Below are 25,285 nucleotides of genomic sequence, written 5' to 3'. Positions count from 1 at the left end.
AGTCCTTAAAGGAAAAAAAGGGGGTATGTGTATGTGAGGGGGGAGACTTTTCAAAAGTTCCAGATATTTGGAGCCACAGCCAATTGGGACAAGTTGTGGCTGATGGAAATAGCAACTGTGGAGTTGTCACACCTAGATTCTAATTTGGGGTGTGAGAATTATTATTTTCCCAGTCAGAGGTAAAGGTAGAATGAGTTTTGAGTTTTATTCTTCCATTTTACTCCTTCGTGTAACTTCAGAACAGATTCATGCATACAGTGTCTTTTTTACATTTGCTGTTTGGTTTGGGTAGGGGGAGATGGAGAAAGATTCTAAAACTTCTGTGAACTTTAAGAAATTTCTGGTAGAAAGTGTTTCTAATCTCTCCCAATTCTAAGGATGCTTGCAATTTTCATCTGACTTTATCGCTGGCTGCTGTATTTAAAGGAGCAGAAGCCACTTTGAAATTTTGGTGTGTCTTTCATAAAATTGTAAGAAATGAAAGGAAATGTGTTTAGTGCACTCCTTTAATTGCTCTTACCAAGCCTCCAGACATTCCTCCAGGGAGAACACTGTGCTCCAAGCCTGGTCCCTGGATTCAGCCTGTTAGCAGCACCAAGGAGCAATTTATCTGCTCAATCCCATGTGCTCCCCCTCTCCCTGTGTGATTCCCATTTTAGCAGTAAAAGACTCAGAGAGTGCTGTCCTTATGCTAGTTCATACAGAATCACATTAGCAAATCTTACTGAGTCAACTAATGTGTACATAAAAACAATAGCTGACTTTCTGAGACAGTGCAGCTCTGTAGCCTCCCTGGGCATCTTAAAGGGTTTTGTGTTTTGTCTCCTTGCCTGAAGCTACCAAATGGACTGATGTTCATGTTCAGTGTGCAATGTAGACTCCTGTTTCCTGTGAATGAAAATAAGCAAGTGGAAGGCTTGTTAGTTAAAAATCAAAGCACAAATATATACACATACATATAGCTTTTTCAAAAAGCCAAATGTGTATGGCATAATGAGACTCTAGAACATTTTTACTTTTTTGTTTTTAAAATCTCTCTAGTCCTTTCCATCCTAAGATATGCCTTACTGCTTCCTAAGGAAACACACACAGAAGCAAATTATGTTTCTGAGAGTAAAGGAGGATCCTGTTTAAGTAGATTAAGGTCTGGCATTCCATTTAACTTTATCAGGCATTTAAGGCAGAGGATATACACTGTAGCTGGCTGTGACTTGCCAATTAGTTGGGCTTTCCCCACTGTTTCTGGTTTGGCAGAGATGAGGTGGTTCACCCTGCTGCACTTCTGCCTGCCAAGGACACATAGCCAGCTCCCCACTTCCGTCTTCCTCTCTGTATCCTGGCCTTGCCTGCCAGGGGGCTGCCAGAAATCTTCCTTCCTTCAGAAAGGTCAAGTAACCTCAAGTTACCTATGCCAATATTTGTGTTTTTGTTTTAATCCTTCTACGTTCAACTTAGAAAATGGTATGACTGAACACACAGAGTGGAACCAAGGGTCACTTTGGATCACTTGGATAAAGCAACAGAACCCCAAGAATCCCTTGGCTAGCCTGGGTGTGGTACTTCTAGGAGAATTCTATTTATAGCTCCGTGAAGCATGAGGGAGTTTAGAATGGTTCAATTTGGATTTGGACTTAGTTGCTTTTTAGGCTTAACAGTACACATGTAATTTTTGGCCAAGCTGTGTACTGGTGCATTGCATGGCAGGGAGAGAGAAGAATGTGGGAATAGGGTTTTGGCCCAAAATTATATGTTTTATTTTATTTTTAAAAAATGTTTGTTGATTTTTTTTGAGAGAGAGAGAAACAGGCAGGGGAGAGAGAGACAGAGAGATAGAGAGAGAGAGAGAGAATGGACATGCCTGGGCCTCTAGCCACTGCAAGAAAACTCCAGATGCATGCACCCCCTTGTGCATCTGGCTTATGTGGGTCCTGGAGAATTGTACCAGGACACTTTGGCTTTGCAGGCAAGCGCATTAACCACTAAGCCATCTCTCCAGCCCCTTATTTTTTTTTTTTTAATGACTTTATAGTTGTATACTTCTCTTTGCTTTCCAGTTTGGTGATTGTAAACAAGCATCAATAACCAGATCCTGGTATATGGTATGAGAACAGTGGACAAGAGGTAATGGGAGCTTTCTGGAAGGTCCACTTTCTTGGCCCTGATATTGCTGCAGAGATTACAGTCATTGTGACTGAGGACCAGGAGTCTAAATTGTTAACAAATGTCTTGAATGATTCTTCCACTCACTAAACTGTATGGACTGAATGGGTCATTGATTCTTGAATGACAATAATACAAGTAGCATTTCTGCTCACTATATAGTAAATTGCCCCATATATTCTTGTTAATTAATTGATATTTTTGGATGCCTCCTCCTTAAATTGAAACTTTAAATTTTGAACTGAACAAGAAAACACTTTTTAGACATTTGAAATTTTCAAAAACAAATAAAAGGAGAAATTTCATTCAAGTAATAGTTATAAACCCTAAATTTAAATTATTCTATAAGGTGTTTTATATGATACATAGCACCTCCACAGTTTGTGTGTTCCACAACTCCTGAGGCCCCCTCTCTGCAGCCCACTCTGCCTATGCTGCCTCGTGGATTGTGCTGTGCCATAGGCCCAGGGATAGTATACTTGGAAAGGGAAGTTTTGTGCTTCTATTTTATTTTTCAGTGTTGGAGACTGAATCTAGGGATTTTTGCCTGCTAGGTAAGCACTGTGCAACTGAACTGAGCCCTCAAATTCTCTGATATCTTATGTTGCAAAGAAATTGTATTCCTTACCTTGGAAAGGCTTCATTTGAAGAACATGGAGCTCCTGAGGTGACCGACACTGAGCCCCTTAGTGAGCCCCCATGTTGTCGGGCACTTGGAAGGCGGGGGATACGTATTTTCCATACAGATTCAAGGAAAGGTCCACGTGGTCTGGATACTGTTTTCTGACTCTTCATGCAAAATTGGCCACAGAATTTTCCCCTAAGCTCAGCCTTATTTTCTTGTGTGCTCTTTGTGTTCATAATGATACAGCCATGAATCACCTTTTTGGTCATTGTTTTGTAGCACTTGTGGGGTTGGGCCCAGGTTACCTTTGTAACTTTGCCTTTTTGTCCAATTTATTTCCAAAATTTGTTGAAAAGCTGCACCCTCAGGGACACCTATGACTTTCTGACTTGACTAGCAAACACAGTGCTAATTTAGAACACATGTTCTGTCAGAGTTTACCTATAGCCTTGGGTTCTGAGTTTTGCAAGTTCAGCATCTTTCATTGAAAAGAAATAGCATGTTTTTCTTAAACTCCCCTTTTGCCTTTCCTTGAACTGCAGTCTTTTATAACAGTAATAAGGAAATGTGGTTATGGGTATAATTGCCATGAGGCAATTGTACCCCAGAGGACAGATAGATTTTCTGTTCTGTATCTGAGGGCTAGGCTCCATCAAAAAGTTCATTTGCAAACAACTCAATCAGAATAATACCAATAATGTCTTTATTTTTATGGCAACTTTCCCTACAGAGATCAAAGTGTATAAGAGACATCCTATCAGGTTCATTGTTCTAATATCCCATTAAAGTGGAATAGGTACAAAAAAAAAGTTTTTTTTTCTAGCTCTTTTGGTAAATAGAGAGAGGTTAAGTGACACCTCTGAGGTCACAGTGGAAGTCAGTAAGGGAACCTCAAGGAAGGATCAAAGTTTCCTGTTTCTATGCTGGTGATTGGTGACATTCTTCATACTTCGTCTGAATAAAGGACAGCGGTTGGTCTAGTCTGGAATTGCAAAAGCATGTGGGAGAAAGTGCCTGGGACATTATGGGCTTTGCGCCTAGTACATGTGGAAAGTAAGAAAGAGCCCGATTGTTATATAGTTTTCCAAAATACATAAAACAAACAGTATACAGTTTGGAATGATTGTACTCAAACAGTTTTCTTCACCATTAATGACCTAATAAATTAACATTTATAATTGTGAATTAAAAAGAACTCCATGAGAGTGACACCAAGTTTTGAATAGATTAAGAAGCTAAAGGTCAAAGTTACTTTGCTAAAATAGCAAATTAAAATTTACCCAAGGGCTGTGAAGCCTTAGCGCTTGCCTGTGAAGCCTAAGGACCTGGTTCGAGGCTTGATTCCCCAGGACCCACGTAAACCATATGCATAGGGTGGCACATGTATCTGGAGTTTGTTTGCAGTGGCTTGGGGCCCTGGTATGCCCATTTTCTTTCTTTCCCTCTTTCTCTCTCTCTGTCACTCTCAAATAAATAAGTAAAAAAAAAAAAAAAAAAAAAAAAAAAAAGCTACCCAAGTATTGCTGGGTGTGGTGGCACATGCCTTTAATCCCTGCATTTCAAAGGCTGAGGTAGGAGTGTCCCTGTGAGTTTGAGGCCAGCCTGAGACTACATACTGAATTCCAGGTCAGCCTGGGCTAGAGTGAATCCCTATCTTGAAAAACAAAGCAAAACAGAACAAATAAACAAACAAGCAAACAAAAAACTTATCTAAATATCTTTCTTTCCTTGTGGCTTTACTTGTGGACCTTATAGTTCTGAGAATGTGTATCATGAACTTTGGATCATCTTGTATTTATTTATTTTTAGTTGGAATGACTTGGGAGTAAAATTGCTATGAATCATCCAACTTGATTTCAAGGAGCCTTGGAGGATGCAGTCTTTGGGGAATTGATACAATCAACTTGCAGTTCTTAATCACTATTGTTTGTTTTTTGATTAAAAGTGGAACATCTAGCCAGGCGAGGTGGCGCACGCCTTTAATCCCAGCTCTCAGGAGGCAGAGGTAGGAGGATCACCATGAGTTCAAGGCCACCCTGAGACGACATAGTGAATTCCAGGTCAGCCTGAGCTACAGTGAAACCCTACCTTGAACTCCCCCCGCCAAAAAAAGTGGCACATTTTAGAGTTGCTTCCTCAGATGTCCAGTGCTGTGGAGGGTTGGGTACAACAGAATTTTTGTCCTGGTGCATGAGTTCTCTTCTATTAATGAGGAGCTCAAAGACCTGAACTGCCTCTACTATTATGAAACTTTGACTTCTAATGGGGGAAAAAATGAAAACTTAGGTAAAGTATAAATCATGCATGAGCTTTTAAAAAATCTCCCTTATTTCCAAAGTTCTGGAGTGAGTTCTCATTTCTTCATGAAACCAAGCAAATGGAGCTATCTTGCACCTACCAGAGATCCACCTGGTGGTCTCCTGGGAGGAATAATGGCCTTGAGACTGTCTCCTCACCTCTGCACCTCTTGTTGTATATTAGCACTTAATGAATGTTCAACTGAAAACTAATCCATGTAAACAGGTGAACAGAAAATAAAAAGCTCATCCAGTGCACATGGGTTTGTGAAACAGCAGGAGGAAAATACTCATTGTTCAAGAGGGCTGTTAGCCCTCCGCATGTGCTGAGAGAGGAATAATTGCTATGCAATACCAGGTGAATAAATTATGTCAACTAATTATTCCATTTTTACAATTGCCATATACTTATAGAGAACTTTCAGTTCATATAGTTTTGTTATTATTAATTTAAGTTTGTAAAGGATATTTTGAAAACATTTGCTTAAGCTAGTTTGTTTTGTCTATTGCATTCTGGTTTTCTTGGTGTGGCATACATCGCCATAACGTCACAGTTGATCCTCACTCAGTGAAACAAAGCCACTAGTGACTGGGGATGAGAGTCTACAGGGAGGAGGGAGCCTCTGCTTTGGGTCCAGATTGGGATGGCTGGGTTTTGTGTTCACATTGTGTTGGATTTGGAGCCCTGGCTTTGCTGCAGCCATTCGATAAACACGCCCAAACAAGCAGATGAGAAGCAACAGTGAGCTCCTGCTCACAGTTTCTACTATCAAGTTAAAAACAGAGATGACTGTTTTATTTGAGATTGTTTCTGTGGCATGGCTTTGGAAAAATGAGCTGGAGTTTATGTATTTTTATTTCATTGAGTTGCCCTTAGATAGTGAATTTGCAAAGCAAGGGAATATTTTGTCACCAGGATGGAAAACAGCAAGCATTGTCTAAGAAGAGGCTATGGAGCATGTTCCTTTGGGCAGGGACAGCTCGGCAATTGGTGATGAGGATGATACTTGAAAATGTTCCTTCATGTATTGGTGTAAGTTTTGCATTGGTCAGTTGTACTAAAAGTTCTTTAACTTTCAGTAATTGACTGGTCTTAATGATTTCAGTCCACAACTTGAGGAGAGAGAGACTCCCTAATGCACCTTCTCTGGAGTGCTCTCTGTTTACAGCCAACCTACCCAGACTCCGGAGCAGGAGGTATCCTTTTGTTCAGAGGTCAGGTTCAGTTTCACCTTTCTGAGGATGAGGGCAGACCTGACTGACAGAGGGAAGAGGATGGGGAAGTGGTAGAGCATATTTCCAGTATTAGAAAAAAAAATCACCTGCCTATAAATTATTTCTTATTGTTCTATCTGCTGTGTCATATGTAAGTAGATGAAGATTTTGTGTTAGTTGGCCTTTAACAAAATCCTCAAAATAGTTGTCTGAAGGTGGAGGTTAGCTTTTCTTGCTCTATCAGCTCAATTTTAGGTGGGTGCCTCTTCATGTCTATCTCTGGGCCAATTGTATCTGTCATAATTTCAAATGTCCGTTTAGTATAATGTCAACAGTTTTCTCCCCCTTATTTTTTCCTGGCTTAAGCTCAGAGTTGTATATTCCAACAACATGACCCATAGGTCACAGTGTCACATACAGCATGCAACTGGAAAACTTAGATGGGTTTGTCATTCTTCCTGCTGTCATTTTAATTGTCAGTTAAAATGGAAACTCCGATTTCAGCTCTTATGTGTGTAATAAGAGAACTTGGGGGACTTGGTAGATGGCTCAAACATGAGGATTCGAGTTTGTATCCCCAGCATCCACATAGATGGAGGCCAATGTGCTGGCCACTTGCAATCCCAGTGCTGGACAGGGGTTCTCCGGGCCAACTGGCTAGCTAGATTAGCCAAATTGGTGAGCCCTGGGTTCAAGTGAATGACCCTGCCTCAGTAAAAAAGATAGAGTGGTTGAGGAAGACACCTGATGTGAGCCTCTGGCCAACACACACACATCCTCTCCTCTTGGTTAAAGCCTTTATCTGCTTTCCTTGTGATAGGCTCCCTGTGCTCCACTTCCTTAGCAGAGACACTCATGGCCCTACTCTGTCTCATTGTTTAAGCATTATTCCTATGGGTTTTAAAGCTTTTGCAGTATTTCTGTAGTTCTGTTTTTCAGGTTGTGTATTAGCTTATCAGTAATCCCCTGATTTGTTTTCATTGTGCAAAAGGATGGTAGGAAACACAGGGAAGCAGAGATTATTGCTAGACTTCCTTCATGATCATTTTATGTTGGTTTAGACTCTACCCCTCTCTCTTTATTTCAATAAGCAGTTTTGAGTCAAATTTACAAAGTTTACCCTACATTAAGCAGATTGATTAAAATAGATGTTAGAGTCAGGCTTAAAAACTTTTGATAAAATCTATAAGTGGTGTTTGGAAGTAACTGTCACAAATGAGGAAACTAGTGTTCAAAATGACATAAAAACAAAACTTGGTGGAGGGATTCAAAATGACAGAGAGAAGGAGAGGAGCAGGGAGCTAGCTCAGCAGATCAAGAACTTACCACACAAGCATTAGTACCTCAGTTCACATCTCCAGCACCCACATAAAGCCAGAAGCACTAGCATGTTTCTGTCCCCGCAGAACTCTTAGGGCTCTCCTGGCACATGCAGTGGCAAACAAGTTTGAAGATGAGGATGGACACCTGAGGTTGTATTCTGACCTCCATGTATGTGCTATGACATGTGTGTGCCTACACTCACACATAAAATTTCACATATACACATACATAGATATACATATCATGCACACTCATGCAGAAAGATTACAACAAAATTAAAAGAAGCATGGGGACATGGGAATATCGAACTATGTTAAGAGCTGAATGTTCACATCAAGCACCCTTGTCATTCTGTTAAAGTTCCATCGGAGAAAGTTGGCACCATGTGACCTGCTGATACATATTATGTGATTTCCTTCTAGCCAGACTTATCTGGCACTGTCTAACACATGGCATGTGTGGTAATGTTTGCAGTTATATTTGTAAGGTTTCTATTCTATAAGTGCATTTACTTCCCTATGCATACAAATCTACATATTTTTGTATTTATTTTTCATAGCAAATTCTATTAAGTATAGACTGTATAACTTGAGTAGAAGAAAATACCTTTGCTTTGTCTTATTTTAGGATTTTTCTTATATGAAAACTTTGATATCAAGTGAGGTCTTGCAGTCTGTTTTCTAGTGAAAAGAATATTACTGAAAATCTTTCTGTTTTAAAGTATGCATTTTTCTTGAGCTAGGTGTGGTGATGTGTGGCTGTTATCCCAGCATTCAGGAGGCTGAGGCAAGAGGACTGTGAGTTTAAGATTAACCTAGGCTACAGACTGAAATGCTGTCTCATAAAACAGAACAAAGAACCAAGTATTTGTTGTTCTTATGTAGATGATATTGGTGTGTATTTAAACAATCTCTCATGTATCTTCAAGAGAAAATTAGCTACAGAAATTGATAAGTATTTCATGTTATATTGTGATATGATCAAATGTATAACATTGCACAAAACCAATCAAACTCTTTTTTCAGCCAGAAAGCATACAGTCATGTGAGCAAAACATAAAGATAAGAAGACTCAAGTATATGCAGCTTGCTAAAAATTGGATACAGAGAGTATGAGGTGGTAAAAAGAAGAAATAGTAAGTGTGAATGAGTGTTTCAGATTATCAATGATGTCCCGAAATACTGTATTTTCTAATTATTTTTGTCTTTTTATATTAAATCTATTCAGTACAGGAGGCTTTGGAATGTCACAGCTCATTCATAGGATTGAATGGTAGCATGCTTTCTCACTAGTTTTATAACACTAATAACAAATACTTGGAATTCATGTATATTCCAGGTAGTAGTATATTTAGTCTATCATTGCTTAGCTCTATCACCTAACATGTACTTTAGATTGATAAATCTGTCAAAGTTTAAAAAAATATGTGTGTCTTAGTTACGAAACATAGAACACTTACAAGATAACTCAGTGGCAGGAATTTTTCAGGAGAGACCAGCTGCAGGGAGAAGAGCTGCTTAGTGCTTCTGAAATCCTTGCACTGATCTGCCAGAAGGCAGCTGGAACAGAGTAAGGAAGTGGGAACAAAGGAAGGGAGTGAGTATCAACAGAAGGAGAGCAATCACCATCACTTGGGATTCTTGCAGAACCACCGAGGAGAGGAGAACTACCTCCTCTCTTCCTTTCTTCTGACTTCCAAATTTCTGTACCCCTGCCACTGCCTCCCATTAGTGGGTCTAGTCTGAAGTCAGGTAACAGTGCTAAGAAAAGAGCTTTTAGAAACAGAGGAAAAGATGGACCTGAGGACAAGTTACTCTCTGGCAATCTCCATTTTGAGGGTTGCAGTAGAAAAACAATTTGGGATAGAGATAAAATTTGTATGATATCATTGAGAGTCTTATCACACCAGTGTTTCTCTTTTTGCTGGCACAGAGTTATTACCTTGTTTTATTCTACTTGATAATATAGTTATTACTGTATCATGGCATGACTATTCTATCTTTTTGAATCTTCTTCATGACTGGGCTTGTTGATTAATATACGAGTTTTAATATTGTTTAATTGTCAAATAGAATTTTTATCTTCTGTGATTATGACCAGGACCTAAATCTCTTTAAACAAGAGCCAACAGATGACAGTCTGAAATTGTTCTTGTTGCAGTTAATAAAACTTTATGGATGCTCTCTTACCCCTTTGCCATTGTTAACAGGGAACAATAAGAAACAGCCAGCCTCCCTTGTAAACAAGTACTGACTACAACTTACAAATAATGATATAGTTTCTAGGTTCTTTTGTGATTTTCTTGGAGATTGGGTATTCCCATAGTTTCTTTCTTTTTTTTTTTAACATTTTGTTTTTATTTATTTATTTGAGAGAGGGAAAGAGAGAGAGGGAGAGAGAGAGAGAGAAAGAGAGAGATAGAGAGAGATAGAGAGAGAAATGGGCACACCAGGGCTTCCAACCACTACGAACGAACTCCAGATTCATGAGCCACGTTTTGCATCTGGCTTACGTGGGTTCTGGGGAATCAAACCAAGGTCCTTTGGCTTTGCAGGCAAGCACCTTAAGCACTAAGCCATCTCTCCATCCAGGTTTATTTCTTGAATGAAAGGCAATGTCAGCTTTCAAAGGGCAGCATAATAATCAATTTGGGAAAATTGAACACTAGCCATATGCAATGTTACATGCAATGAAAAGAATCCCTATAAACATGGCAGATGAGTCTGTAGTAAAAAAGCTTGAATAGGTTTGGGTTAATTTTTTTTCACATCTAGAAGGCATTGATGTATAAGATTACATAGGTTTGATACCACTCAGGGTTAAGACATATGAATGGGACATGCAGAAACCTGTTCTTTTTCAAAGTTTTGGTAAATACAAAACCCAGTACTAGCCAGGCATGGTGGCACATGTCTTTAATCCCAGCATTTGGGTAGCAGAGTAGGAGGATCGCCATGAGTTTGAGCCATGCTGAGACTACACAGTAAATTCCAGGTTAGCCTGAGCTGCAGTGAAACCCTACCTCGAAAAAACAAAAACAAAACCAAAACAAAACAAAACAAATAAAACAAAACAACAAGAACAAAACACCAATGCTTGGAGATTTTTGAATTATAAACAGTTGAATCTTTACCGAAGATGTGATGGTGGCAACATGGGAGTAATTGAACACCTGTTACACAGCTCTGCAGTTCTTTGCTTGGCTCCTTCTGTATAGTGGGTATAGCAAGTGGATCTGCCTTTGATCCTTGTTTTCCTCATTTCCCAAGAAACCATAGTAATGAATAGTGGATTTTATAGTGGGCTTCAGGTAGAATCGTTTTTAGTTAAAATTATCTATTTTTGAAACCTTCCTCTTTAAATGATCATTTGCAAGTATATCATGTCATATAATTATAATTAATCATCAGGTCATAAATTTTCTCACACATATTTCAAACACATTTATCTTTGTCAATAATCTTGAACTTCCCTTAGAAAAATGAAGAAAAATTATGCTAGTTGGTTATTTTTTGTTTTTGTTTTATCAAAATAATTCCGTGGCTTTTCTTTCATGCAGTCTCAATTTGTAAAAGGAAGTCACTATCTTCTTATTTCCTCATTTTATCCTTTTGCACAAATGTTAGTTCTGTAATGTATTATTCAAGCAGTTTTATTCCTGGTAAATGAGCTTTTGCCCTGAAAACATGGTAACAGAAGTTCTTTGAACCACTTATCAAGGAACTGTTGGAACATTTAACACCATTATCTGCCACATCAGCAAGCTTCCTGTTCATCAAGTGACTTCTCTGTTGTTTTTTTTCCTCCAATATTATGGTAAAGGGAGTGTATAAACAGAGCAGTTAGTGAATGTCTGACCAAATCTTCTTCTCTCCTGAAGCAAATCTGCCATTTCTAATCCTACCCGATTATTCAATTTAGTTAGGCATCCAGACCATATGTGTATATATAGTACAATATATGATAAATGACTCAAGGCCCATATTATTAAATTCAAGACTAATAATTAATCACATATATCTAATATAGTATATAAAATCCCATCCAGTTTCCTTCCTATAAGCTCCATAATGGTTTAAACATAAACCTTTTAATGTTTTGGCAAAAATATTTTTATGGTTAACATAAAAGAGAAAACTCTATTCAAGTAAAATATTTTTAAGAACACTTGCCTTTGATAAACACTAAAAAAAAATAACAGTATAAGTTTTAGGTCATTGGCTGATTAACTGTTACATTGAATTTATAGACAGATTAAAGACAATAAAAATGAAAAAAATATATGTAGGTAACAAAAACTGAAAATTATGGTTATTATTCCTTATGGTTCATTTGTAATCTGAGGATTTAACAATGTTTACATGTTCCCAGCCATTATCTTGTTTCCTATAAAGCAGTAGTTTTTCATTTAGCAAATGTGATGGGCATCTGTATGCCAGGAGGTGGCCTGGGGGGTTTTGAGATGTGTCAGGACAGTTGGATACTAACTACATATTTCACCTTTGTTGTTAGGACTATCAGAGAGAAATCAGAGATACATTTACCATGTGGGGAACCAACAGGGGCAGGGAGAGCAATTTAAATGTAATGTACACTTTTAAAAGTATTGTAGCCTTTTACCAAAAATACTTGTGTATATTTTCAATGTCATATGAAGTCTTTGTCCTTATTTGTAAACCCTTACGAATTTATCCAGCTTAAACTCTCACTTTCTTATTAAGTGTTTTTTTTTTTTTTTTCCTTTTTCTCTTTCTTTCTGTCTGTCTTCTTTTTTTGGAGGCAGTGTCTCACTCTATCCTGGGCTGACCAAGATCTCACTCTGTCACTGTGTAGCTCCAGCTTACCTTGTACTCATACCTGCAAGGGGTCTTCCAACTCAGCCTTCAAAGTGCTGGTGTTATATGCATTAGACGCTACTCCTGGATTCTTCCAAAGTTTTAAGTGTCTGAGCAAGGTGTAAACTGATTCTGGCACACTGTGGTTTGCTTAGAGCCAGAGGCCAGTTACCCAAAGTTGGAGTCCCTGGTTCTCCTTTTAGTGGGAGCAAACACATTCTCCTCCAGAAGAAGGATCTTCCATGAAATATTAGAAACCTGTATGCCTGACTTTAACTTAGCCATATAATATTCTGTTGCATTTTGGAGAAATACATGAAATGACAGGACATATGGCCACGTGTGCACAGGAGTCTGAATGTAGGAGTGTGAATGATGTGTAGGAGTTAGAACTATCCATGATCCCTTGAGACCAAACAAAGGAGACACGTGAGACTGGAATGAGGCAGAACAACACATGCTGTCCAGGACTTTGGAGGTAAAACAGCTTGCATCCCCATGTGTTCTTAAGAGAAAATTGCAGACCAGTAGGATCATAAACATTCTAGTCAGGTTCTGCAGAAATCCTGCATTGAATGTTTAAGTTTCTCCCATAATTTTGTTCTGGAGTCTCCTGACATTCTGGTTTTAGTTCCTGGATTCCTATTCTGTCCTCTCCTTGCAGTGTATACCTTGCTATAAAATACAGGTTTCTTGGTTTCCAAGGGGTGGGATGTGTGTACTATATAGTATAGTTGAATTCAAAATGTCTCCCAGATGGAAAAGCTGGAACAATCATCTCAGCTTTTCCTATCGGATCTGGCGAGATTTTGAAAAGGACTTCATTATTTTCACATGGCAAACTACACTGGCAAATTGTTCCTTGAAGAATGTAGTGGCATACTCATTGACTATTGTGAGATACGGGCAGCGGTTATGAAAGATTATAAATCTTACAACTCTCCTCAGAAACTTAAAATACAGCTGGAAAGGTTTTGCTTCCAACAAACATGCAATCTTCATAAAATTGGAAAAGAAATGTTTTGAATAAATAATGTTTTAGTTTATTTCTCTATTGTGTGAGAACTATTTTTGTTTTTAGGCAAAATCATGCCATAAATCTCCTCCCTCTTCTACATTAACCCCCTTGCCTCTGTATTTATATTATGTTGGTGATTTTACTTTTTTTTTAAAGTATGCTAGATTGCTCTGCCTTATTTTTAAAGATAGAAAACTAGATTTGCTCCCTGGGACTCTTTCCCTAACTAGGCCAGTTTAAAAACTAAACAAGGATTGAGTCAGTTAATTAATTTAAATGAGATTACAAATCAAAAATATATTATGCAATCTTGATTTAATTACCACATTTTATTTACTTAATTGAAAACACGCTGTGGAAAGTTAATAGTCTTGACAGTGACCAGTATGGTGTGTTCACGTTCTGTAAGTCAAAGACTAAAAAGTAAGAAGTGCAGGTGATCCTGACTAGGACCTTTGGCCCATTCAACCCCTGATCAGTAGACAGTTATTGAACTGAGTCATAAGGCAGAGAGAGGACAGCCTTTGCCTGGCCTTCACTGAGGTGGAGATGGAGAGTTTGGTGGTAGCCAGTGAAGTCTTTGATCTGTCAGAGACTCTGGGCCCCTAGAGTGGACATGGCTGCTTTGCACTGTTTCCCCTGTGGTATTTTCCCTCCTTGCATTTCAGTTCTTTCCTTCTTTCTTTCTTTCTTTCTTTCTTTCTTTCTTTCTTTCTTTCTTTCTTTCTTTCTTTCTTTCTTTCTTCTTTTTGGTTAATTACTTGAGGAAGGATTTCAGTTTGGAGACCAAACAAATACTTATTTTAATTATTGGGGGGCCGGAGAGATGGCTTAGCAGTTAAGCGCTTGCCTGTGAAGCCTAAGGACCCCGGTTCAAGGCTCGGTTCCCCAGGTCCCACGTTAGCCAGATGCACAAGGGGGCGCATGCGTCTGGAGTTCGTTTGCAGAGGCTGGAAGCCCTGGCGCGCCCATTCTCTCTCTCTCCCCCTCTATCTGTCTTTCTCTCTGTGTCTGTCGCTCTCAAATAAATAAATAAATAAAATTAATTATTGGGATATGAACGTAGCTTATTTGTTTTAAATTAGTTCTTCATAAGAAAGTTGAGGAATATCACTAGTACAATGTATGGGGGAAAGAAACAGTGGATATAACTTATATTTGTGCTCTTGTTCTATATTTTTATTGGTTAATCCTCAATACAATGACTTCTTTAGGCCCTTTACATTTTACTAAATCATATACTTGAGATAGTACTAATCAATAGTAGGGAGGAATTAAAGTTATAGGCCTTCCAAGGGGTAGAGATATGGGTTGAAAGGCCAGGTTTAAAACAAGGAGCAAGACACATTTCATGTTATTTTGGTTCTGTCAGAAATATTCAAAGTATGGGGCTAGAGGGATGGCTTAGTGGTTAAAGGGCTTGCCTGGAAAGCCAGAGGACCCATGTTCAATTCCCCAGGATCCACATAAGTCAGATGCATAAGGGGACACATGCATCTGGAGTTCATTTGCACAGTGGCACGAGGCCCTGGTGTGTGCATTCTCTCACTCTCTCTTCCTCTTTCTCTGTGTATATATATATATATATATATATATATATAAATATTTTAAAAAATATTCGAGGTGGTCTGGAGAGATGGTGTGGCAGTTAAGGTGCTTGTCTGCAAAGTCAAAGGACCCAGGTTCAATTCCTCAAGATCCATGTAAGCCAGATATACAAGGTGGCATATGCATCTGGAGTTCATTTGCAATGGCTAGAGGCCCTAGTATGCCCATACTCTTTCTCTCTATCTGCCCCCTTCAAATAAATAAATAAAAACTTTAAAAAATATATGAAGTGGTTTGATGTCCCTGTTGCTCACAACTTGGTTTAGGGAGAGAGGTACATATGCAACCAAAACATGTCAAGGATTTCACAGTATAACAGAGTGAGTACTTCCCATATATAGATTGTTAACCAAATTTTTTACTGAAGTAAAGTCCAAGTAATATAATGTGCTGTTGAGAAGAGACAGAAATAGAAGCTGAGAAGGAGAGAGGTGACTTTCTACATATTTCTGAGCTTAAAACATTGCTTCTCTATGTATCTTTGTGTCCTTTTTAAAGAAAACTATTTTATTATTTATTTATTAATCTATTTGAGAGAGTGTGTGAGAGAGATTGAGGCAGATAGAGATAATAGGCATGCCAAGGCCTCTAGCCACTGTAAACAAGCTCTAGACACATGCACCACCTTGTGAATCTGGCTTTATGTGGGTACAAGGAAATTGAACTTTGGTCCTTAGGCTTTGCAGGCAAGTGCTGAGCTATCTCTCTAGCCTGTTTTTTTTTTTTTTTTAATGTGTCCCTTTAATAAGTATTTAATAGAAGGAAAGGAAGTATTGTTAAACTATAGTTTTGTTACTCCAGTTGACAAAGCGGCCCTCCATTAAAACTGTTTTAATGTTTTAACTGTGCTGGAGAGAAAAAAATGGGCATTGTTCTGTGACAGGGTTGTGATTATGTAATAGTCACTCACTTACTTCAGTCCCTGTCAATCATCTCAGGGTCATTGAGTACTTAACAGCAGTAGGAATAACTGCCATAAGTTGAACAGGGACCCACTTTGCCCAGAGAAATCTCTCCTTTCCCCTCATCTGAAAAAACATGAGACTGTTTCTAACTGCTTTGCTTCCTTAGTTTAAAATATGCGTTTATAACCGTTTCTTCAAGTTTTGTTTACATCTGCTTTTATTTCTTGAATGCTTCTTTTTCACATGCTGTATAGGTACTTTGTAAAACTATAAATATACTATTTTAGTATGTTTACAATTAATAATGTTTTAGAGAGAGGAAACTATTCTAAGCCTTTTTAAAAACCTTCCATTATTATTCAATTGACAATAGACTACTTTTTTAAAAACCTGCTTAAGGCAAAAGCATATGACAAAAGAGCCCTTTATCATGCAGTGACCGATTTTAGTTCTAGCAGAGGCTATCTGCTAGGTTAACAGGTTAAAGTTTGAGTTTCATTTACTCTTCTGATATCTCTCAATATAAAAGGTATATTGTTATAGAATCATATAATTTTAGAGCCGGAAGGGTGCCTACAGTTTACCTTATTCAGTTCCTTCTTTACACCCAAATGACTATAAATTGAAATCATGCTTCTCAAATTTGATACCCTGTCCTTCCTTCCCTCTTTTACTGCCTCTTTCCTTGTGTGTATCTCAGGTTGGCCTTGGACTTGCTGTGTAGCCTAGGCTGGCTTCTCACTTGGTCATCCTGCTAGAGCTTCCCTTTTTGAGTGCTGGGATTATAAGCATATGCTACTACTGTCGATTAAATTTGATTTTATTTTTGATACTTGAGTCTGAGAATGGGCTTCAGCAAGAAGTTACATCTAGTAGTAGAAAGGCAGTCTATTGGTATAAACCACAGCATTCCTTGGCCCCCATCTGGCTTCCTGGAACCCTACCAAACCTCTCTTCTCTTTGTTGGTAAGAGCCATTACTTAACTCCTGATGAAAAATTATTACTGTGATCTCAGGCTCTCATTTCCAAATGCCCCCACTCTGGATACAAGAAAGCAGAACTATACCTTTCTTAGTGGCTCAGTTCTGGGGATGCTTCCTGTGTCCCTTTGCCCTTCCCACAGAAGGCTAATCCAAATGATGTCTTCATTCTTTGTCCACTCCTCTAACTTATAGACAAGTTAATTTCTTGTGACTTTAACCTAACTAACCATGCCAGTATTTACCACTGTTCACCCATACTTGGGGAGATAATAAATAGGTGACATCCCTTCTGTCACCCAGAAGGGACATCTCACCATGGAAGATGGAAGGTAGGAAAACAGGGCCCATCATAGGCATCAAGTGTAGGTAGACCTGAGGAAATTAGGTGTGAACCAGGTATTGGCAGCGGCCAGGTCAAGATTCCTATATAAAACCCTTGGAGCTCTTTCTTTGGGTATTTAGAACAGAAGGGTTTGAGCAAAAAGGTAAGTTAGTAAGTTTTGGGTTAAATAATGATCAGTATGTGGCTAGGGAGATGGCTCAGTAGGTAAGAGTACTTCAAGTCAGGAGTGGCTGTGCAAGCCTCTATAAACCCAGTGCTAAGGGGTGGAGGAGATAGGAAGATTGCAGGAGCCGACTGGTTAGCAAGTATAGCTGAAAAACAGCAGCTGCAGGTCCAGTGAGTGACCCTGTGTCAAGAAGACAGGCAGAAGAGGAGGACACCCAGTGTGTGCATGGAGCATATATATATATGCACATTATCTATAACCTGTGTATACATGCATACACACCATAAACACATCCCACAAGACAAATAAATAAATATCACCTTGGCAGCAGAGTGAAAAGCATGCACTAGATAAGTTTGTTAGGTCATGTTATTTATTTATCAAGAAACTATTCCTTGTGTCACTTCCATCTGATTTTTTTTGATACTACCTTGCCCTCCTTTCTATGATAAGTCATTTGTTTCTTCTGGTTATATACTCATCTATATTACAATGTGTTAATTTTAAATTTAAATTAAATTTGAAAGTAATACAGAAAAATATAAACGTCATACTTATTTCTGGGTACTATGTGATGTCTTATTACATGCACATGTTTTGTAACACTTAAATTGGGTTTGGTATATCCATTTCTTCAAACATTTATGATTTCTTTTTGTTTAAAACATTTAGAACCCTTCCTTCTTGCTTTTTATTTTTGAATAGCCCATTATCGTTCTCTCTGGTAGTCCTCTTGTGCAATAAGCACATCAAATCCTCATGTTATCTAACCATGACTCAGCACTCCTTGATCAGCCTTTGCCCACTTCTCCCTCCCCAGCTTTTTAATTTGTGCACTTTGTGCCACTTCTGAGCTTCTAGAACTCATATTTTATATAATTCCTTTTAAAAACAATGTGTACAGGTCATCACTGTAAACTTAATGGAAATGCAGTAAGCATTACTATGTTCCAGACAGTGCCAGGCACCTGAGTACAGAAGGTGCTTCCTAAATATTTTCTGGTTTTCATTTATACTAATCATGTCTAAAAAGTCTGAGTTTTGGTTTACTCCCCACAGAGAGCTGCAGTTCATTCCCACTGGAGAGTCAGTGCTGGTGATGGCACTTAACAGCCAATACTTATTGGTTAGCATGAGTGGGCTTCTCTTGACTTCTACCTGGTTATTGGTAAAAACACTTTTTGCTGTATAGTGGAGAGAATGGAAAGTAAATTTGAGTTCGAGCCTACCTCTCTGCCACACCTACAATAGTATGTAGAATTCAATTGATAGTAACACTAATTTCTAATTTAGGTACCAAGCACAGATATGTGTTTTATATAAGTCTAAAAAATGATCTTGGAGGTATTTATAAATGGCAGGCAAAGGAGGGAAGTTAGAAGAAGGCGGGTTCCTGGAAGCATTTAATCTCCTCGAGGATCGCTGGCTTGGTGTGGCTTCGAGATTGCATCATGCCCACCAAGAAATTGTACATATGGTGGCACAGCTTGAAGTGTACTACATAACCATGAAAGGTGGCCTCCTTTGAGGTAAAGTTGAGGGATACAAGAACTTCTTAAAATAAAATGGTGAAGGAGCTGGAGAAGTTGGATCCCAGGGCCACTCAAAATCTTGTCCTACTCTTGAGTGCTTTCACCTGCAGGAGGGGTAGGTTGAGTTAATGATAATTTAATATTTTAATTTTATTTATTTGAGGGGGGGAAAAAAGGAAAGAAAGGAAGAGAAGGTGAGCGAGAATAGGTACGCCAGGGCCTCCAGCCACTGCAAATCACCTCCAGACGCATGTTCCACCTTGTGTATCTGGCTTATGTGGGTCCTGGGGAATTGAATGTGGGTCCTTTGGCTTTGCACACAAGTGCCTTAAAGGCTAAGCCATCTCTCTAGCCCTGGGTTAATGATAAGTGAGACATCTGTTCATTATTTTTCTTACTAAAAGAATGAATAATATGCTTATATTAATACTAATGAAAAAGAGAACAAAGTGGAATAGTCCACACTTGTAACCCTAGTTGCTGTAGCAGCTGAGGCAGGAGGATTCCCTGAGTGCAGGAGTTTGAGGCCAGCCTATGTAACATAGCAAAGCCCTGTCTTCAAAAATGGAGAGGCAGAAGGAAAGAATGAGGAGATTTTCCAAAAGTCACAATACGGAGTGGATTCACTCTAACTCTCTGTCTACTTACATCCAAAGGAAACAACATATAGAGAGCATAGATTCAGATGAATGAGATGTTTAGAGAATGAGGGAGGCTGATTTTGGTTGGCTGCCTTCCAGACCCATTCTGTCTTGTCTTCATGGCATCAGAATCTTTCTAGAGACAAGAAGCAGCATGCTGGGCAGCTCCCACAATATTCCTACCAGCCTTGTTCCTCAAAACGTTTGGCCTTTAGGAGTTTTCATTTGCACCATGGGACATTGCATGAGGATCCTCCTTCTAAGGCATTTATATAGGGATTCATAGGCTGGCACATACCTTCATGTTCAGCAGACCTATCACAGGTCATCTTTGTATGTTTGGACTGAAGTACATAGAATTTAGTTATCCCTTTTCTCTCTTTCTTGTTGTGAATCCATGAAAAATGTGGACCATTTTTACAAGACTCTATTCAATAATATCTTTCAATAATATTGATAATAGAGGATGTGTCCAAAACAGGTACCCATGTTTAGTGTGCCAGAATCATTTTGCAAGTGATTCTAAGGTCAGTAATGTTATTACCATTTTCAAGAGTGAGATGTGAGGCTCTAAACATTAAGTAATTTTGTATGAGACCCAGGAGTAATGATGGATGGATTTAGGATTCAGTATAGCATATTAATCTCTGTTTTTTTTTTTTCTTTCTCTCTCAAGTGGGGAAGGGACTTGAACAAAGTGATGGAAGTAGTTAATGAAACCTTTATGTCTAGAGTAATTTGACCTCGGTGGTAAATTACAGGTATTTTAGATGTGGTCTGAATAATTCCTTCTCTGAAGTCAACCACAATAACAGTTCATTGTTGGTTTCTCTGTCAACCACGAATTGCAAGTTACTTCCTTTTCTAGCAGTTGGAATTAAGTGACCAATATGAGGTGACATATAAGTTAAGAGTAGATTGCACTGTTAGAATTCACAATATGAAAAGTAAATGTTTTGTTCCTTGTCCTCTTGGGGCCTCATCTATGCCTTATATGTTAGTTACTTTTTATTGTCAAGGAAAACCTGTTATTGGAGCCAGGAAACTGCAGATCATTGCACAAAGTAGACTTGTTTCAAAAAGCGAATATATAACAGTGTTAAGAGTTCACTTTAGCTTTCTTCCAAATACTTATATTTTAGTATTTTTAGTAAACATATACTTTTTTTCACTTGAAATAAGAAGAGAAAATAACATTTATCTCCCTTCCAAAAATAAGGTTATCCAAGTGGATGTCGTGGTACTATCAGATGTCATTGTGCTGACTACTGAGCACATCCTTAAGAATGAGTTGCAATTCCAACCACAGAGGCTCGGAGGGCTGATGGGTGGCTTTTTGTAGTATTTGTAACCTAACATGATAAGGCTTAGGGATAGGGTCCAGAAATGCTGTTGCTGCATCCCACCTATGACAATTAGTTTTTTTTTTCCAATTTTTTAAAATTAATTATTTATTTATTTGAGAGCAACAGACAAAGAGAGAGAAAGAGGCAGGTAGATAGATATAGAATAGTCATTCCAGGGCCTCTAGCCACTGCAAAGGAACTCCACACGCATGTGCCCCTTGTGCATCTGGCTAACGTGGGCCCTGGGGAATCGAGCCTTGAACCAGAGTCCTTAGGCTTGACAGGCAAGTGCTTACTACTAAGCCATCTCTCCAGCCCTTTTTTCAAATTTTTAAGGAGAGAAAGAGAGAGAATTGGTGCATCAGGGCTTCTAGCCACTGCAATCAAACTCAAGACATGTGTGCCACCTTGGGCACATGTGTGACCTTGTACACTTGCATCACCTTGTATGTCTGGCTTATGTGGGACCTGGAGAATTTAACAGGGATCCTTAGGTTTCACAGGCAAGCTTTGTAATTGGCAAGCCATCTCCCCAGCTCCTATGGCAGTTTTAACAGGTCTTCCATAATTTCTAGAAGTGCATTCGTGACTGTAGGTGGCTGCAGAGGGAAAGGAAAAACATGGCCAGGGGTCTTGTCAGCGAGTATAAATGAGTTGGCTAAGTAGGAATCTCTCAACAGGCCAGAAACCTTGCACATTAAACTATAATGCAAAATATAGAGAGGCATTTGTTAGAGTGTAACTATAATTTCTGGGCCTGAAAAATAGGCCATATTTTAGACTGTCTGATCAGAATGTAGAAAGAGAAAGATTGTTATCCTAAGTTATAAATCTCTGAGTCTTGCCTCAAGGGAGGTGATATTCTGGCTAGAAGACCCCAGCATCACACAGCAGTAATGGCCTTCTCTGTCCACTTTTTCCATCTTGGAAGTGAAGAACAAGGTGCATGATATTGTGGGAATCACTAAATATGTTTTCACTGGTGAAATTTGCACTGGAGCAAAGAAGAAAAGACATTTAAGGAAATGGAATGGAGGGGTAAACTTCTCACCATTAAATCTATTCTAACAAGCATGTGCCAAAGGACAGAAATAAATAAGCAAGGTTTGTACAGGAATAAACTGACAGGATGTTCTTGCATTTAAGAGCAGAATCAACAGTTTCAATATGCTAATGACTTACCTGGAGTAGCCAGATAAACCCAATAAACAAAACAGCAATAAAAAACCTAGAACCTGATTTTTTACTACTTAACCAAGACAATCCCTTTCTTGGCTCAAGTATAATGACAAGGTTTTGGGAAGAGACTTGTCATAGGGCCATCTATGACCCAGTTGTTATCCATCCCCAGCCTATCACATTTTGTTGAAATTCATGATAGGGTTCAAAGTTGCATTTTTAGACCAGCCAAGAAGGCTGCACATCCCTATGGCAAGCCTGCTGTGTCCACAGCCAGGAATGTACCCAGAGGCAGACAAAAAGAGGAGACAAGCATCACTGCCTCTGCTCAGGAGCATGCAATTTAGTTGGGGAGACAAAAGTAAAATGCTAGCACCAATAAAAGAAGATTACACAGCAACCTACAAGTAAGTGCATAATAGCACGGGACGAATGACATAGATAAACGCAGAGGGGACTTGAAGGCAAGAGCAGCGAGCAAAACACAGCAGTGTGGGATTAGTCGGGAAGGGCATGTTGCCTAACAGTGTGTGTCCTCCATGGTTCCTTGTGGAGTAATGGTGAGGAATGATGAGGGGAGGACTAGAAAGTCTGGATAGAAGGCGTCAGCTTCCTCCTCCTTATCTGCAGTCTGTCTGTCTCTCACAGATGGAAATTAAATTGATCCAACAATTTGCTTTCCACACAGCCATGTTGGTTTCTACCTAGTAATTTATGCTTTTCCTGGTGTTTGCAAATCGATTGCTATTATGGGATGCAGACAAAACTGGGCTGGGATCCAGTAGGTTGGGGGATTACTGGAGTGGGCATATGACCATGTGTGTGAAATCCTGGTAAAGCATGCTCTCGTTTCTGTATATTTTACTCTTTGAATAAAAACACATTTTCAGGTTTTTTAAAGTATGTTTAATTATATTCATATTGCAATTTTTAAGGAATGGTAACTGCTTTATTGCGTATTTCTACTAACTGGCCTTGATTTTTGCCTACCCTTCAAACCATCGTTGTGGCTTTGCAACCAGACCTTTTGTTTCAAAAAGCTTTCCTCCATCCTTAGAACACAGACCAATAGTTGTTTGTTCCTTTTGACATAGAAATATGTATAGGCATTCATCAATTTTGATGAATTATGTTGACATCAAAAGGCTTGGGAAAGTATACTTTATTTAAACACTTAACTTCATTGTTGTACCTTAAATATTTTTTTAAGTCCTTCTGAGGATTGTGTAATTCTTGCAAAACAAATTAGAAAGAAAACATTTTCTGTGATTTCTTTACAGATTCGGGACAATCAGGAAGTCCAAGCCACAATGATCCTGCCAAGAATCCTCCAGGTAAATATGTGTTCCAGGACGTGTGCAATCTGACATTGTTGGAGAACAAAGGCACCCCTGTATAGATAAACACCCCATAATTGGTCAGCTGCCTATTTTGTTCTGGCAGGCAGGTAGTTGGGACAAGATGTGATTGTGTTTATGCCCTCTGCAGTGGTAATAATTCTATACTGGCATCCTCAGTGTTTACCTAGTTGTTGATATTTTAATTTTTATTTCTAATTTTTTAAAAGCGAATGTGCATGTAGTTTGATTATGTGTGTTTTAGGTGCTAGAAGGTATTCCTGTTTGAAAATTAATATAATACACACACACACTCTCTCTATCTATGTATATATCCATCCCTGGGAGAAAAGGTCAAATTTTCCATTCTCTTATAGTTTATTAACTCTACTTTAAAAGGGGCGGTGGCTGGTTATGCTGTTTATCAAAGGATTTTTTAAAAGAATTTTTATTCCATAAGTTGGTTTGAATTGGATCCCCTGAGTCAGGACACAACAAGGCTGGAGTTTTTTCCTTCGTACAGAGTGTACCGCAGCCCCTGTTTTCAGCTGTGGCTCCACATCTGAAGATGCGCGTTCATAGCATGGTTGCCCCTGTGGCTTAGGTGCTCCATATTCGGAATACATAGCATGTTACTGTTTATTTATGAACAGTGTTTTTCTTTTTTCTCTATCATGAGGAAGGATTTCAAGTTTTCATTACCATAACATTTTAATTGTATCTCTGATTTTGTTAAAAGAATGTCCTAAATATGTGCTAACAAAAACAAAAGTAAAACACAGTCAACCCCCAAACAGCCACACATGCTCTATGCTTCATCAAACCATCTCATCTGTTATTTCACTAGAAATATACTGCAACATATATAAAAGTCGTAACTATAAGATTCCTCAGGAAATCTTGGTTTTAGGTCCTTAAAGTGAGTTTCCATATCATAGTGCTTAGCTTCTATGAAGTTGGAGTTCCCCAACTGCGTGAAAACATGCTACACTAATATGCTCCTACGATTATAGAAAGATATTGAAAGTAGATATACAAATAAAATACAAAATCCAAGCTAAACACTTTTCTTACTGAAACTTATATCCATTTTTGTTTATGTTTTAATTGTTGAAAAATTATTTTTCTTCATACATATTATGTTCTTCTATATTGTCTAAAATCATATTGTTTGACAAAAACATTATGCACTTTAAAGATAAAATGTTCTGAAAAGTACATATATAAAATATATAATTAGATTGATTTGTTTTATTCATAAATTTGATATTGACACAATAGGTAATATAATTTATAGTTAAAATATTGTTTTCCCACAGATACATTACAGAACTATTTAATATATTAATTTTCAAACAAGGTTCAATAATAAGTTTTGTCTGTCATGTTCTAAAGTTGAGAAATTCCACTAACTTATAAACAAATATTGGGCTGGAGGGATGGCTTAGCGGTTAAGGCATTTGCCTGCAAAGCCAAAGGACCGAGGTTTGATTCCCCAGGACCCACATTAGCCAGATGCACAAGGAGTCACATGCATCTGGAGTTCATTTACAGTGGCTGGAGGCCCTGGCACGCCCATTCTCTCTCTCCTCTCTCTTGCTCCCTACCTCCCTCTTTCTCTGTCAAATAAAAAATGCATAAATATTAATAAATATAAATATTTTAAAAACAAATATTTCTTTCTTTTAGTTGACGAGTGTTTTCTGTGTGTATCCAAAGTAAATTTATATTCAGGCATTTTTTAAAGCTTCTTTACACATTTACAAAGAAT

The 25,285-nt window shown here is 38.4% G+C and overlaps 1 protein-coding gene across 9 annotated transcripts in view; it reads left to right on the top strand.

Moving 5' to 3' along the window:
• The window catches only part of Nfib (nuclear factor I B), a 250,254-nt gene that overhangs the window by 123,647 nt on the left and 101,322 nt on the right, over nt 1–25,285 (top strand). For all 9 annotated transcript variants that reach the window (XM_045160951.1, XM_004658443.3, XM_004658442.3 and 6 more), the window contains exon 3: nt 23,458–23,511. In XM_045160951.1, the coding sequence (XP_045016886.1) occupies nt 23,458–23,511 (54 nt within the window). The remainder of the gene's footprint in view (nt 1–23,457; nt 23,512–25,285) is intronic.

Source organism: Jaculus jaculus, chromosome 1, assembly GCF_020740685.1.
Source record: "Jaculus jaculus isolate mJacJac1 chromosome 1, mJacJac1.mat.Y.cur, whole genome shotgun sequence".
Taxonomy (NCBI): Eukaryota; Metazoa; Chordata; class Mammalia; order Rodentia; family Dipodidae; genus Jaculus; species Jaculus jaculus.
The sequence above is the reverse complement of the archived record's forward strand: the minus strand, read 5'-3'. Positions and strand labels throughout refer to the sequence as shown.